This window comes from Ambystoma mexicanum, chromosome 2p (genome assembly GCF_040938575.1).
Source record: "Ambystoma mexicanum isolate Mex_15411 chromosome 2p, UKY_AmexF1_1, whole genome shotgun sequence".
NCBI lineage: Eukaryota > Metazoa > Chordata > Amphibia > Caudata > Ambystomatidae > Ambystoma > Ambystoma mexicanum.
This window is the reverse complement of record NC_090923.1, coordinates 1352304552-1352321340: the sequence shown is the minus strand read 5'-3', so window position 1 is coordinate 1352321340 and position 16789 is coordinate 1352304552. Positions and strand designations below refer to the sequence as shown.

The following is a 16789-nucleotide window of genomic DNA, read 5'->3' as shown; positions in this document are numbered from 1 at the left end:
TAATAGAATCCTGCTTTGGCAAAGGTTAGCGAGCTGGAGGATCCCAGAGGGGCTCCTGAGATTGATTGTTCTACATAATAAGACCAACATTCAGATGAGGTTAAACGAGAGACACCTTTCTAAGAAGATTGAGACGGATACAGGTTTAAGGCAGTTGTGTACATTGGCTCCCTGCCTCTAATCTCTACCTGTCGGACCTGGAGGATGCCTTTGACTCCCTCTAGAATCGCAGTGTTTTTTTTTTTAAAATGGGATATGCAGATAATATTATGTTGTTTGACTGTCCTCAATTGGGCCTTCAGAAATGAATCTCTGCATTTGCCCACTATTCTAAGAATTGTTTTTGCCATCAAACAAAGATTATGGATTTTAGCAGTTTTAGTAAACTTTTAAATTATTCCTGGTTTTGAGATAAACAAAAGTTGCAAGTGTCAGACAGTTTTAGCTATTTAGGGTTCCCGATTTCTAATAAACCTTCTAAGGTGAAGACAACAAAATACTTAACAAATAAGGCAGAGCGTCTTGACTCTCAGAAGCGGCTGATAAATAGAAAATATGGAAAATGTTTAAAGAATTGTTTTTTATGTCAGTAAATTGGTGCCAAGAATACTGTATGGTATGGAGGTGATGCAGCAGCGGGTAGCCGAGAAATTGGATTCCCTGGAAGCAATGGTTTTGAGGAAAGCTCTTAGTGTTCCGAACTGTGTGCCGATATCATTTATCAGATATGAATTGGGCTTAATTTCTCTGCTGTCAAGGCTTAAGTGGAAATACTTGATTTGAATGTGGAAATTTTCTGATCCAATGGAAAATTCGCTCTACAAGGATATGGGGCACCTAATAGAAAAGGGGTTGAATCGAAATGATATGCAATTTGTGGATCTGTGCACGGAAATTATAGAAAAATTGGGCTATTCTTTAGAAGATACCATCAAAATGAATGCTGACTAGAAAAGCCCTGTATGTTGCTGACTGGAGTGAATGAAACAATAGAGAAATTCCATAATTATAGCTCCATGGAACACCACAACGAAACAAACCGCACATAGCCTCACCCAACACCATATTGCAGCTATCAACCGAAAAACACACCTACGCTCAGTGAACGTTGTCACCCAACTAAAGCTGCCAACAGCACATCATAGCTCTCTTGCTCTTTTTTCCTCTGCTTGCTTTACAGAGCAGCAGGAGCGCCAAAAGAGACCATGCAGGTGACAACAGTGCACGGTATAAGAATCTTTAACAAAACATAAGATCTTTGAATAAGCATGAGAAGGTAAGCAAGCTTCCAACATATTCATGTTTATTTCCAAATAACATATTTATTGACTTGTTTTGAGGTTTCTTTAAATATTCTCTTGGCACATGAAGTTTTCGTCAGATGTAGTATCTTACCCAAGGAATTGATAAAAATGTAGATTTTGTAATGAAGTCAACAGTGTTGAAACACTAAACCTTGTTGTAATACGTCCGATGTTGCATTTTAAACTAATTCTATATTTTAGACATTTTATATGCAGTCCTGATTTTATAGATTGGGAGGTTTTATGGTCCTGTTTATTGTGTGGCCACTCAAATCAAGTAATTTTCTCGCTTCAGCATTTTTTTAATGCTATAAAATTGAGTAGGGATGGTCTATGAGGTTTGCACACGTTATGCTTTTCTTAAATATGTATTTTTAAAGGAGGATAATCTTTTATTCCATATCTTTTAATGTTTCTTTTTCAAATGGTAAACATATTTTTGTTCATTATGTACTGTAAACAATACAAAATATAAAATCCACAAAAAGCTGAAATTGTATTTTTGTATGCATTCCATGTGTCCCATGCCCCAAAAAGGACACAGTGTCACACCCAGTTATTGAGTGAAACATCGGTAAGGCAATACAACGATTAGGACCCAAAGCTCTTGTTATCTCATGAGCGGCAAAGAACCAGAAGTTCTTCCCAACTCCAAATGCAACCCATAGTTCCTGAATGTTCAGACGATTTGCAGATGTAATGGCGGGAACTACAATGTCGGTGTCTAAGTATTTTAGCTTTTGTTTATCCTTGCTGCACCGCCTACATAAATTGAGTAGGATGCGGGTGCCTACTTCTTCGTGTGAGCATGGAGCCAGTCCCAAGATATCTTCACATTAATAGATAGAACATTGGCACTATTTGTGGTAAATACCTACTTGTTGGTGTCAATAGCTGTCAGTCTTATTTTTTATCAACCCAGAGAAAATCCTGTCATTTTTTAGGAAGTGTGTTTCTTGGTTCAACATGTTTCGGACACGTTATCCCCTTTTCCTGCGTGTGTCACTCTTCAAGTTATCAGGTCTGTACATAAACTAGATGATATCTAGCCTTGAAACATATTGAAACTGGGATTTGATGTCGGGTATGAAGACAGTACTGGCATAAAAATCAAATATTTTTGCAAATCCTGGTCGCAGCATGTTGACAATTGCAGCGCCATCAAGGATGGTCATTTGGACTGTTGGTTTGAAAGTAGTGTTTTTTCCGGGTGTGAGTTCTTACAGGAAAATAAATAAATATGACTTTGTTCTGGTTCTTTGACTCCCTAACTTCGACAGAGCTGAAGGATAGGCTTGGTGTTTGTGTGTAAAGAAATCATCCACATCTCCATTACGTATTTGCGATGTAATGTAGAGTCTAGACAATAGTGAGCAGTCATTCCCCAGCGATCGTCAGTTGTAACTGTTTACATGACTTTTCACAAACTGGAAGACGGCTGAAGAGGTGGAGGTTATTCTGCTTAATATGATCTGCAAGATGTTTAGTTTGATTAATAAGCTTGTCGCTGACATATAATTCTGTTAGGCAAAGTTTGTATGCAGTACCCTCTGTGACCACTAAACACAACTCCGGCTACAGGTATAGGCAACCCAACCTTTGGTATAAGCTTGGTAGCGTGATGAGCAGCCAGGCTTATCTCGAGAGGGGAAATTTGAGCTGTACTGGAGTTACATAAAGATTCCCAGTTGCAGGTATTCAAATAAACTCTTACACTCAAGGTTTCTTGCATAAACAATTATTAATTTACTTATCAGTGAGTTATAAAGCCTTCTTCAGAAGGGAGCAATAAAATAGTAACCCACAAATACACTTCAATACTGTACACTCCGAGTTCCTGAATCAGAAGAGACCCTTTTGGGATGGCCCACAGACACAACCTAGACCCACAGGTGACTTCAATAACTAGGGTGCTGGTGACATTAATATCTTACTGTTGGCATTCAGAACACTCTTAAAAGTTGGTAAAAGGCAAAGGTTATTAGAACACAAGAGACCACAAATATTCTTAAGCAGACAAATACTTTTGGATCCTCCAAGAAGAGTCATACAATTCAATAGGCTAAGCCAAAGTCAATGGGCAAAAGTCTTGTATTGGATGAAGCACTTTTTGTAAGTAAATGGAAAAGTCTTTGCACAAGTTCTTAGGAGTCTTTGATGAAAAGAAGAATCAAATGTAGGGCCACAAGCTGATTAGACTTGTGACTTGTAGAAGTTTCAAGCAACTCTCCAGTAAGAGGTAAGTTCTCTTAGACTTGTTTTACAGTACTTTAGAAATGAAGAAAAGATGCAGCTGATGATGTCTGTTCCTGTGCAGCTCTGCAGATCTCACTGTTCCTGGGCCTCAGTCGTGGGGACAAGAGAGAGGACGTCGGCGGACCCCTGCAATGCACTGGGACGGTCAAAACTCGCAACTAGCAAACTTCACTTGCAGTGGCTGTTCAGTGTTTCAACTCTTCCCTTCTATTGCAAATAGAAACACTGCGGTCCCTGGCTATCGAAATGGACTTCCCTTGCTTCTGGGGTCCTGCACTCCGTTGAAGGGGCTCAGGCTTGGTCAGTCCTGCTTCTTGGGAGGATCTTCCAAAAGCTCTAGGCCAGCTTAAAAGCAACACACACAATCTGGTGTTCCTCTCCCTGGCTATACGGTTTCCAGCAGCAACTCTGTAAAATTTCAACCAGCTCCGAGATGGATGTCCAGGTGGCTTACTTTGGAGTTGATTGGTCCCACCAACTCAAGGGGATAAGTCGTCCTTACAGGGGCTCCTCTGTCAATGCGAACTTGGCGTTTCGGCACCGCAGTAGGGCTTCACCGGGCAAACCAACGGTCCGGGAGTTGCAGCAGGCATCCTCTTCAAGTTCTTCTTCGGTTCCTTCGTCCAGTGGCAGCCTCTGCCTTCCAAGCCAAAAGACCCACCTTTTATTCAGTTCTCTCCCATTCATTCCAGCCTAGCTGTCAATCACCCAGCAGGGTGGCTGTCCTTGCTGGACAGTCGACCAGCCAATCACCACAGATTGTATTTGGGTCTCCTATGAGACTAAGCACGGGCACCTCCCTCACTCCCTGCCTACCCCAGACACTCTAGTGCCATAGGCGGGTTTCACTCATGAACCCCGCCAAAGGTTAAATGAACAAAGAGACCAAACCTGGTTTGGCGCGCAGAGCAAATCTGAAGAAGGACCTTTCTACAAAGATATGGCGAGCGAAAAAAGAAAACCGGGCACCATTTTGACAAAGATGGCTCCCGTGTATGCTTTACTGTAGCTGCGAACGCAGCCCGCGATAAAGGCATGGTAGTTCAAACAAAACCACTGCCACCAGCCATTCAATGAGAAAAGGGTAACATAAAAAATGTTACATGAGAAACTAGACGAAGGGGATACTAGGTAACCCCACCAGTACTCTATTGTAAGATAGTGTGTGCTGAGTCTAGAAAACTTACAATGGTAAGTAAAGTCAATTTCACTTTACTGCTCTGGGAAACAGTAGTTTATCCCATAGAAGGTATTTAAACCTTTGGGACATCTGGAAGACGTCCCTGTGTCACTGGTGCTGTGTGACACAATGTAAAAGATGATGCCTATGGAGTTTGTCAGACTCCACAACCAAAAGGAACACAGAGGTAAAATGCACATTAAAATACATGAGAGAGTGGGAAAAAAGGGTCGCACTCTCTCCAGGTTAAAAAAAATCAAGTCCTCAAAATCCAGCAAAGTTGCTGGGGTCTCTAAGGTGGAGGGAATTCGCACATTTCTGAGAATTCTCCCTAACAAATTCATACTGGTCAACTCCAATTTTATCAATATTTAGCAATGTGTCTGCAACTGCTGGATGTACTATATTTCTGCTGACAAGTACCATTAGATCACAGCTGATTGCACTAAATGAGTTTCCCATACCTTGTATTGCGTAAGAGACTTGATATATTTTACAGAAGCAGCTTTGAATGCTTGTTGGTCCTGTGCTGACGCTCATCTTTTTTCCATCTCTTCGTCTTTGTAGAAGTAAATTATTCAACTAAGCATGCCATCTCAGGACCAGAGACCATGCAACGATGCAGAGCCGTTAGGTTTTCTGTCAGGCCTACAGCCCCTCGATCACCTTTGATGGTGTGTTAGATTGTTCAAAGGCCTGACCAATGGCAATAGCAGAGAACGCAAGCTTTGACTTTTCGGTGACAAACTTTCTTTTATGAATTCTGCATAGATGTCAGGGTAATGCTTTTTAAGTGAATCCATATCACGTAAGTGGACAGGAATCCATCATGCATAGTGAGTGTAGTCCAAGGAAAACAACCAGGGAACAATCTTGGATAGTGCCTCTAAATAGAGCACAAACTCTCCTTCTTGTAACACTCTTACACAAGTCATCAAAAGGAGTTCTAGTTTTAGAATGATGTACCAGAATCTAAATTGGGTACAGACATCATTCCTTTCTTTATACCAGTCTTCAAGGACATACCTTGACTACAATCTTCTATGTCTTGGCTGTAGTCATTATAGGCCTGCTGCAGAAGTAAACAGAGACTACGGGCTGTGATTTAATGAGCCCTATGGGTACGAGTCACATGGGAAAAGTTTATAAACCAATCTGCTTTTCAAGTTCAGTTAATATCAGCCAGAACAAGTGCTCCAGTCCATCCACTTTCATCCAAGAGATTTCTAAGAACCTTGAGAACTGCCATCTCAATATGCAGCCCACCAAATATTAAAATTAATTGATCTTCGCCATGAGTTGTAGGCCAGTTCCACTGGATTTGTTTTGCGAATGCATAGAGTGGCTGGTCAAACATAACGATTGGAATCTGCCCAGGATTAAGGCCTTTAACTACTGTTTCTACAATATCCAGTGAATGCTGAATCACGGCCACTGACATAGCAGGGTCTGGAAATGGAGGACGCAGGGGTGGAAGTGTTACTTCACAATCTTTTGGAACGTCTTCTTGTTGACTTGAGTGTCATGCTGCCCAGGTTATTATTTCATCCCTTGCAGGTTGTCACAGGCCAGAACCTGTTTTTCATGCTTCAGACAAGTGTATTCTTTCACCATAGCTTGAAGCGTAACCTGGTAGTCAACTAAGTTCTCTTCTGCCGTTGGCAGAGGACAATCATTTCTCATAGGAGGCACAGGGGGCACGCTAGCGTAGCACTCAGGATGATGTTTCGTCACTTTCTTAGCACAAGGATTTTTAGTCATAGTCTGATCAGTCGCCGTAGAATTATCATCTAAATATTCAAATATTGTATTCCTGTACCATGAAAAAGAGTCATGAGCTGTGGTAGTGCTTGGATTGTGATCTATGTTGTTATCTGCACTAGTCGTGAAGAACCCTCCTATTAGATGAAGACAAATGACAGCATTTTCCGTGTGATAGTGATGACATACTTCATTGCCAAGTTCTGATGAGAAGTGTAGCACACAGTCGTATGATATGCTTTATGATATGCTTAACCCGAGCTTGTGCAGGGTTTCAACAAGTTCACGCTTGCAAGTTCTTGCATGAATTAAAATACCTAAGAATTGTGGATGTGTAAAAGAAGGAGACTGACAAGGAGGGCTCATTTTCTGGCTACAAACAACTTTTATTGTGCGTCTTTAAGAACCTCTTTCTCCCTACTTCTAAGGGGCTTGCCCAGCCTCAACCAAGGAAAACTTTAGTGAGCTGCCAGAATGTCCCTCCAAATTAGATGTTCTCCATCCTCCGTCAGAAACCAACTAATCTAACCCTAACACTATAAACATAAGTCTTTAACTAAAGTAAAAGTTTATGTTTCTTTTTCACCAGGAGAATTACACCCTTCCCCTGGGTGTCTGCTTCAGTAGTAGTGACTCTTTCAATGTCCCTTCAAAAAGGGCCAGGAGAAGGACTCTCTTCTCCTGGTTCTTCTATGAAAGTTCTTCACAGTGGCCTTTAAGCACTCTTGCAGAAAACTTTGATTAGTCTCTTTAACTCTGCCCAGGAAGTAGAAAAACTCATAGCCTTATTTGGCTTCCATTTAGCACTCTGGTGATAAATATATTTTCCAGGCTTCTCTGCATCATTCTATTTTAAGTCTTTTTCAAGTCTGCTTGAGCAGTGGTATTAGGTGGAGCACTGCAATGATAGAGATGGCTCCCGACACAGTCTACTTTGCCAGTGGTATTAGATGAACCACTGTTACGAGGGAGAGGACTCCCGATGGACTCTGCTTGAGCAGCGGTCTTGGCTTGGCCACTGCAACGCGGGAGAAGACTCCTAATGCACTCTGCTTGAGCAGTGGTATTGAAGTGGCCACTGCAACAAGGGTGATGACTCCCAATGCACTCTGCTTGAGTTGGGCCTCTTCCTGGACCCCACCCAGTCTTCCCACCATTCCCATTACCTTTGGGACACGGTTATGGTTTTTTCCGGGGTCGTGGTGGCCTCCCCTCATTCCTCAATTCCTGAGCGGCTCTGCGGCAGGCTGGTGATCTTGGTGTTGTGTCTGGACCAGACAGTCCACCTTCCAGCGGTCATGCCATCACCAAGTGAGTGGGCTCACTGATGGGTCTCAGGAAGCTTCAGTAACGTCCTGTTCTTCCTGTGTCCCTCTCGAAGAGACGAGACTGCTCCGGCTGCAGCTTTCCAGCTTCAAACTTCCCAGGCTTCGTTTGCATACTCCTGGCTTCCACAATGAGAGCTCCTTAGTCAGTTCTTGCTTTCTTCTTTATTCTGTTGACTCCAGCCTAGGGTATTGTCAACACCATCTTGGAAACTCTCTTTGGCACTCTTCATGCCTCCAGTGAGCCACCTTGTTACAGTACTTGGCTGGGTTTGCATATGGTTACTCCATATGCCCCATGTTTTTCTTCGTCCCAGTAAGTTTTACACTTTTTCACAGTCATGGGATTTCCAATCTGACAACAGGGAATATTCATGAGCATGTGAATCCACGCAAGACCCCATGTTGAAGAATTACCATAACACATGACTCCACTATATATGGTGGGGGAAAAGGGTGACCATTATGGTAGAGGGTTGTGTGATAGGTTTTTATGGAAGCATTTCCCCATGAGGATATCCTTGTCCCCAGAAGGGGAGTCCTTCCCTAGGAGGTCCTCCCGCATATTACTACCCCTAGGTGGGCTACTGGGTAGCAGCATCACCTCCCTAGCCTCATAGGAATGGGCTCCTCCTGGTACAGATGAGATTTGGTGAATCGTCACAGTAGATAGGCAAAGAAGTTTCCCATTCTCTGTTGTGCATGAAGGCTCTTTCAGATTCATCCTCCCAACGTCTCACCAAACTGTTGTACACTATTAACTGTGCAACAGTGGGGATTGGTTGTGGCATGTTGAAGAACTTGACTGTGCTTTGATGTTTGGGCCATTCGTAACCATAGCAACCAGTGCTAACAGAAATGCTGACACACAGTCTTCCTGACACTCGTTTCCAAACGATCTGTTGAAGTGATTTTTAATTCTAAAGATGTCTCCTGTCACTGTATTTGCAGCTTTAGCAAGATGAACAGCATCACTTTCTGCATCGTATTCACATGCTTTCCTCGGTGCATATACAAGCATCACATGATGGCCTTGCTTATATGTGCTTTGTGGAGCGTCCGAAGAAGGAGACAGACTAGAATGTTCCATTTGGAACTGGTTTCACTTTAATTAATATGAAAACTGCCCCACTTTCCCTAAACTATTGGTTCCTTTACCTAATTTAACTGGAATGCTCATCAGTCAGTTTTGAAATCCAAAGTAATAGTCCGTCCTCTGTTCAAATCATACCTAATCTGACCCCACCACTAATACAAAACAACTTAAGTCCACAAGACTGACTCCCTTCTCCTGGGGTTGCTTTCTCAGCAGGTTTCTATCAATATGGAATCCTTAGATAGTTCTTGGCTATCACTTAATAATAATAATAATAATAATAATAATAATAATTATTATAATAATAATAATTCAGCATTTACATAGCGCTACGAACCCTCAGGTATCTGAGCACTGCTTATTATTACCCACAGTGTGTGGTGCTCATTTATCGACCTCAGAAGGATGCAAGGCTTAGTTTGGTTCTGCCGGGATTCGAACCTGCGTCAGCAGGCTCTGCACAGATGTCGAAGCAAGCACTCTACTCGTTGTGCTATCGGACATCGAACTTATATCAGTTTGTTTAACTCTCTCAATTCTCTTGATCGCTCTTCTCTTGGCTCTTCAAGTTCCTCTTTAAAGGGGTTCCATTTCTTTGGGATTCGTTCACTCTGGCTTTATCACATAAACTTAAGAGTCTCTTTATCCAACATCGACTTGTATCCTGAATAGCATAAGCAACCCTCTTATTAATCAGAATTCATAATTCTCTTATCACTTTGCTTTTCAATGAGACCAGGATGATGACCACAGTGATGATCCTCTTCCTTTTACTACTCTATGTTTCACTGGGACGAGTAAGGTCAACACAGCATTGATTCTCACTCTTCTGGTTACTTTGCTTCTTACTGGGATGAACATGATGGACCATGTAATGCTGATCACTCTTCTGGGTACTTTGATCCTCACTGGGACGAGTAGGAGTATAGTATTTGTTATACTCGTTATCCTCCTTGGCTCTCCGCTCTTCCTGTTACCTTTGTGGTGTTGGGACTGCATCACCAGGTTGGTTGTTCACCTCTTGGGTTCTTCCCTGTGGGTCAGAACAGCAACTCTAATTGTCTCTTCCTCCCTCATCGACATGCTCTGCGTTTTTGCTTCATGCGTAGCTGCATGAGCTGGGAACCGCTTCCCAGTATTCTCGCCTCGCTTGTCAGGAATGGACGTCTCTTCCCAGAGACCTGCAATCGCTCGCTCGGCTCTCCTGTGCTTTGATTTTTCCTCTCGGGCACCACTGTAGACAGGATTCTTCGTGTAGGAAGCCGGGTCTTCTTCTCGTCCTTTCTCACTTCGCTGCCACATCAGCTTTGAACTTCCCAGGTTTCTAGCTTGCCGGAGTCTCCTCCTCCGGTTCATATGACGCTGCGCTGAGGCTTTCGCCTGCGTAAAGTTGTAGTCCTTCTTTTGTGTTGCACTATTAGTCGTTATTGTTCCATTGGTTTTCTTCGTCGCAGAACCAGGCAGGTATTTCTTCTCAGGTGGAATATCACAGTAACAAACGTATAATGATTTGTCCTGCTCTCTTTCAACAGGTTTCCTTAACTTTAATTGTTCAGTGATTGGGCAGGGAGTTCCTCATCAGAAAAAGTCCTTGTGCCCACTGGGGGAAGTCTCTCCCAGTGCGGTCCAGCCTGCCTCTACCCCTAGGGAAGGTATCGCATAGTGGGCTCACCTCAGTAGCCTTACATGGAAAGGCTCCCCCCTGGGAAGAAGTGACCAAATCTTGTGATTTGTCACAGCTTCCATATCAGGTTTGAGAAACCTGAAGTTGTCTCACCCGCTAGTCCCTGGAGAACTGTCGTCCAGGTGGCGAGGACACAGCCATCGCTATTGGATACAGTTCCTGACGGTGGACCAGTGGGGGAGGATCACCTGGGTGAGGGGTCTTCGGGGAGTGGAAGTGGGAGACCGGCGGGCGAGACACAGTACCTCATTCCCTGTAATACCTTTTCCCCATCCTACCCTGTAGGATATTTAGAAGCTCTGCCCCCCCCCCACCTTTCCTACACAGACACTCTTACACTGTAACAGACAACGGACTAACACCAGAGCCTTTTACCTGCCATGTCCCGACACACGGGTCAGGCAGAGTCAGGCAATTGGCAATACACGCACACCTGACAGCCCTTTACCTTCTCCACAGGGATAAAAGGTGGAGCACGAAAACCCACTTCGAGCAAGGCCAAATGCACAAGGAAACAGCTACACCGAATTGACAGTTCAGAACGAAGGAGAAAGGCGGCGAGACCTGGAAGGACGACGAAGGGGGAACTACCCTTGCCCTTTTTACCTCAGACCCGCAAAACCTGAGAGGGAAATCATAAGACCGGGAGTTACAGCTGGCGTGTGGAGGAGCAGATGTCAACGGTGCACCGGGGCCTCCTGCATTGATAGCACAGGCGGCGAGGCATGCTGGCTACCGTGGTATCGTCCTTGACTCCAGAGGCAAGACCAGCCAACAGGTTCAACAAAGCCGGTGAGTCGGAGGAAGCCGATAGCAAAACCGAAGTGTATTGAGCCCAAGGTTGCAAGTGGCAACATTTGATGAACGTAGGAACCTGAAACAAAGGACTTGTGTATATTCGAACGTTTGTGAAAGCCCAGAGAAGGGTCAGCTGCAGAGTGGCCAGGTGCTGTGGGAGTGCTCAGTCGAAGGACTCTCGCTGGTCCCTTTTGTGTTGAGAACTGCAAGTAGCAGAAGGCCCTAGGTAAGGGCAACGTGAGATGTCAGAGTGGTCCTACAAAGGTCATGTCAAATCCTTTGTACAATCGAAGGTCTCGGACTACTGCTTGAGAGAGAAAGCTAGGGGAAGGGAACCCCGCTTTCAGAGAACATTGTGAGCTGTAAAATAAGGCAAGTGTAAACCCGACCGGGGGATGCCGCAAGAAAGCTAGGAGAAGGAAAACCCAGGTTTCTGATGAAAATGAGCAAAACGTGAACTGTGTTTCAAATACATGAACTGTGTTAAAGAAAGGCTGTAGTGAACCCAACTGAGGGAGGCCCAGTTCCAAGGAGGATCCTACCCCGGCAGAGGGGGATCGTAGGGCCGAAAAGCAATCACCCAAAGTGCAAGACTGCCGAAATAATCTGTGTTTGTTTATTGTTTTGGTACAGCAAGCCTTCTAAGTCAAGAGACTTTGAGGAAAGAGACTTTGCCCTTGAAGGTGCTAGTATCATTGAACTGGAATTGTGAGTCGCATGCTGCAGAGGCCCAGCAGTGTGCTGTGCTCAGGAGTTCTGCCTTGTCCCGTGCTTGAAACGTGGGGAAGGGCTACCCAGCCCTACCATCCTGGCTTATCATTTTGATAACACTTCTTTTCTGGTGAACATTTTCCAACACTCTTTTTGTAACTCAGTGGTAAGGATTGGCAATGGGTCTTTTTAGTATAGGCCCTTTTGATTTGACAAGACTCTACTAGGACTGCCTTATTATTATTTGATGGCCGTAGCTTGCTCTCATCTTAGCTTTATGTTTAGATTAGGCATTTTTCTCACCCTAGCATACAGTTTAATAAACACCCTTGAACTGTGATCCCTTCTGTCTGTCTTTACTGTTGCCACCATGAGTTCCTTACACAGGAAAGTAAGCAAGTGTCCCGTTTTTCATTTTCATTGAATGTATGCATCCTGAAAGATCACTGCCATGTTGCTTCATCTTCATGCTGTAAAGATTGGATAGATCAACAAGTTTAAATAGGAGTGCAATTTCATTGTTGATTCAAGCATCTTCGATGCATGAGGTCCATCTCAGTTTTTTATGTTGTTTTTGGTCTCTTGCTGTATTATATAATATGAGGCAATGAATATGGTACATGTCATCTTGTGCAATAAGGTCTGCACTCAGTGTAGCAAGAAGCGGTTTGTCTTCTAGTTTAAGGGTACAGGGACGAACAGTATCAAGCCCAAATGTACAATGATCGTCCAGCTGAAGCAGCCATGTCACAAAAAAAGCATATTGGTTTGGCATTCGCATAACTTTTTTCTTGAACACTCTGACGGGTTAAGTTCATAGAACTATAAGCATTATCCCCTAGTGATAGCTTCCTTTCTATGCTCTTTGCAGTTTTGTTTATTGAAGTGCAATCTACGTGATTCAAGAAACCGAGCTTGTCATACCAATGTAGCTTTGATACCTCCACCTTCATCCAGATACGACAAATTAATTGTCTCTGGTAAACAGTCAACACTACGAAACCCCACAAGCAAATTGGATATTGGGCCTCATTACGAGACTGGCGGTAGCCGTGCTGGTAAAACCGGCAGGCTGCTGCCGGACTCGTGATGGATTACCGCCGCCTGACTTGCTGGAATAACCGAGGCATTACAGCCCCGGCGGTCCAGTAAGTCAGGCGGCGGCAACTGTAACTCCCTATTCCCATTGAGTCCCATATGACTCAATTAGGAGGACGGAAGCACCGGCACTGTGCGCAACAGTGCTTCTGTCAAAGTCTGTGTGTGGGTGCTGCCCCGCCCGCCAGGTCTGACCTGGCGGGCGGGATGGCACCTGCCTGCAGAACTCGTAGTTTGCCGGTCCGGAAATAACGGTGCTGGTAAACTTGAAATGAGGCCCATTATTTTATAAACTGGGCATCACGGAACAGGCCCTGGAGTGGTTGACCTCTTTCCTCTTGGACCAACCCACCCAGGTCCAAATTGGGTCCTTTCTCTCCACCACCTCTCTCGCCCATGTGGTGTTCCCCAGGGTGCTAACCTCTCACCCTGGCTCTTCAATGTCTACTTGGTGCCTTTGGCCCACCTGATCTCTACCTTCTCCTTTAACTTTGTGTTATGCGGATGACGCTCAGCTCTCTTTCAGGCTCCCCTCAGTCTCCTCTCTCGCTCATTCCTGACTGTATCTGCAATTCAGGATTGGTGCGCCTCCAACAATCTCTGCCTAAGTGCCAGTTAGACTGAGATTCTTCTCATTGGGACCCCTGCTCCCACTTTCCTGTTTTCACTCTGGCCGCCCTACCTGGGCCCTCTTCCTTCATCTGTGAGGCAAAAAACCTTGTTGTCATCTTCGACTCCACTCTCTCCTTCTCTCGTCACATCACAGACCTTGCCAAGAAGGCCTACTACCAGCTGCAACTCCTCAGAGGTATCCTTCCTTTTCTCACTTTCCCCCAGCAGCTCAGTGTCTCCAGAGCCCTGGTTCTCTCTAGGCTGAACTAGTGCAACAGCCTTCTCAATCTGCCTTCCTCTACTCTCCGCCCTCTGCAACTAATCCAGAACAGGACTGCAAGACTTACCCTTGGCCTCAAGCCCTGGCACTGCAACTCTCCAGCCCTGAAAACCCTCCACTGGCTCACGATGACTACAAAGATCAAGTTCAAGACCCTCTGCATCAGCCACAAGGCTTTCTAGGTGCCGGGGCCCACACTTCATCCAACTCTCTTCCAAACCACCTTCCTTCTCGAGCCTTTCGCTCAGCCACCTCCAACTCTCTGACAGTCAGGCGCCTCTCCAGGCAGAGAGTGGGGGGCAGGTATATCTGCTCTACAGGTGCCACCCTCTGGAATGGCCTCCCTGCCCCTCTCAAACTTGAGCCAGACCACCTGAAGTTCCGGAAGCAATTTGAGGCCTTCCTTTCCGCCTCTGCTTTCTCTCTCTCTCACCCCTGCTGACACTGACCTTCCTATCTGCTGAGCTGACTGGTTGCCTGGCTACCCTCAGAGTCTCACTGGGTACCAGGCTCCTCCATGACCAGTCTCCTCTGCACTGCCTCCGGGCCTACTGTGCACTTAGGGGCTGTAACTGTAACCCTACAGTCCCCTGCCTCCTTGCACTTACCCAGAGCCACGTTTTCCTGGCTGCTCGATCTCAGAGAATTGCTGCCCTGATTGCACTTTCACCTTCCCTCTCCCTAGCACCTCCCCCTTCTTCCTCCACTTTGTGTTGTTGCACCTGCACGATCTGAATGACACAAGGCCTAGTACGATTGTTTGTTTTGTCCTCCTTATGTCTTCTCTCCCTTGACTTATCATATCATATCATAGAATAACCATCTCCCTTTGTATCACGTTTATTCTCTGCTGGACAGCGAATAACCTCTGAATTGTCTTGTATGCAGATGAAACACTCGTTCCACTCAGTTTCTGTGATTTGTCTAGTAGTATCAGGCTTGAACGGATTCATCAGCTTATGCACTTTATATTTTTCTTCTTCTTAAATTGTCATACAAACTCCTTAATCTGTGGACAAAAATATATATTACACTACTCTTTTTCGCACATGTTTTGCACACATATTTATAACATGAATTCATGTTAAATCACATTTAATATGTAACAGCATCACATAGTATACGAAAGAGCAGATTAACAATTTTCCGATGTGGCCATTTTGAATGTCCGCCATTACTGTTAGAGGGAAAATCTGGGATGGACTCTGAGCCAAAATAAAACCTCTCAATATGTAGTATACGTGCCCCAAGTGTCATGCTTTTATCATCAATAGCACAATTCTTCCAAATATTTCACCTATCTGCTGTACTATTTGTGACAACTCGTAAAAACCCCTTCTCCCATCTGCCCGCCTATTTTCCCCATCAATCATCCAGACTCTGGAGCATGCAGTCACACTGCCACTTACCGGCATCTGCAGTGGTGTGGTCTGGATTGTCGTGGTTGCAATGCCGGAGGTCTTCGCCCCGGAGACTGCCGGTCCAACCTCGGTCTTCACTGCGGTTAGGAGCAAAGAGTCGGCTTTAATGAAATGAGGCTGCAGAAGAACCTTTAAAAAATGAAAGATTCATTAAAAGAAATACGTGACAGGCAGTAAAAAGCAAAGACAGTGAGGAAGAATGAGAATAGAAAGAGCGACAGCAAGAGGAAGAGAGCAAGAGACGTAGGGAGAAAGTGAAAATGAAGCTGCAACAGAAAAAGAATGAACAAAGCAAAATTACAAGCAAACGCAAGGTCACAGGAAACGAGTGAGCAATGATGAGTAGGATTTAGGTTTGCCCTTGAGGTGCTCTTTTTGCCACCTATGACTTTCATATAGGGTATGCAAACTAACTGAATTTTTGCTCCATATGAGGTAATGATCCTTGTCGTGTAGGCCGCTGATATTTTATACACAGCTTTATCAGCTCAATATCGACAGGCAGTGCAAGAATCAACAGCCACATATCCATTTCAACCTAACTGGAGATCAGTAGTGGAGTGGATTTAACATCAGGGTTGTGCTGATAAAGCTATGTTTAAATTGCTGCCCTGGCAAACCAGGGCCTCTCCCAATAGGTCTAGAAACCTCAATTTTGGGCATCCGTAAGAGAGGCAGGACCTGGAGTGGAGCGTCTATTCATGGTATTGTCCCCTCTCGCTTCTCAGCGTGATGCAAAAATATAATGTACTGCAAATCTTACGCATAAAATGCAAACTATAAACTTTATCCATTATATATGCCTCATGCTTCAAATTTTCTCCAGCTGTGTCCCAATGCTTTGTTAGACCCATTCCCAAAACCACAATGGCATGTCACATAAGTAGGTTTGTATGGTACCAGCTGGCCTGTGGAGCCAAAAGCAGGTCCTAGTAACAGTGGGTGTCAATCTAACCAGGCTCTTATAGGCTGCAAACAGGAGCTACCTTGGGGGAACACAGAATAAGCACATACAATGTCACAAACCTAACTTCCACGTAAGGTGGAAATTACTGCCAATTACACATTATAACCTAATACGATGTAAATGTTTTCTAGGTGTGTCATAATTCTCCTTTATACACCTTACCAAACAACCTGGAGCAAATTGTATGTGACCCGCAGTCAAATTTACATCATTTGTATGACAGAGTGCAAAAGGTGAGGGTGAAAGGCGGTGTACAAGCGTGTTGAGTAAACGCTTGGCAGGCAGTGTTGATAATG

The 16789-nt window shown here is 44.5% G+C and overlaps 1 protein-coding gene across 5 annotated transcripts in view; it reads right to left on the bottom strand.

The window, feature by feature from the left end:
* SREBF1 (sterol regulatory element binding transcription factor 1) overlaps positions 1-16789 on the bottom strand; it is a 274327-nt gene that overhangs the window by 119465 nt on the left and 138073 nt on the right. For all 5 annotated transcript variants that reach the window (XM_069645725.1, XM_069645720.1, XM_069645721.1 and 2 more), the window contains exon 4: positions 15515-15655. In XM_069645725.1, the coding sequence (XP_069501826.1) occupies positions 15515-15655 (141 nt within the window). The remainder of the gene's footprint in view (positions 1-15514; positions 15656-16789) is intronic.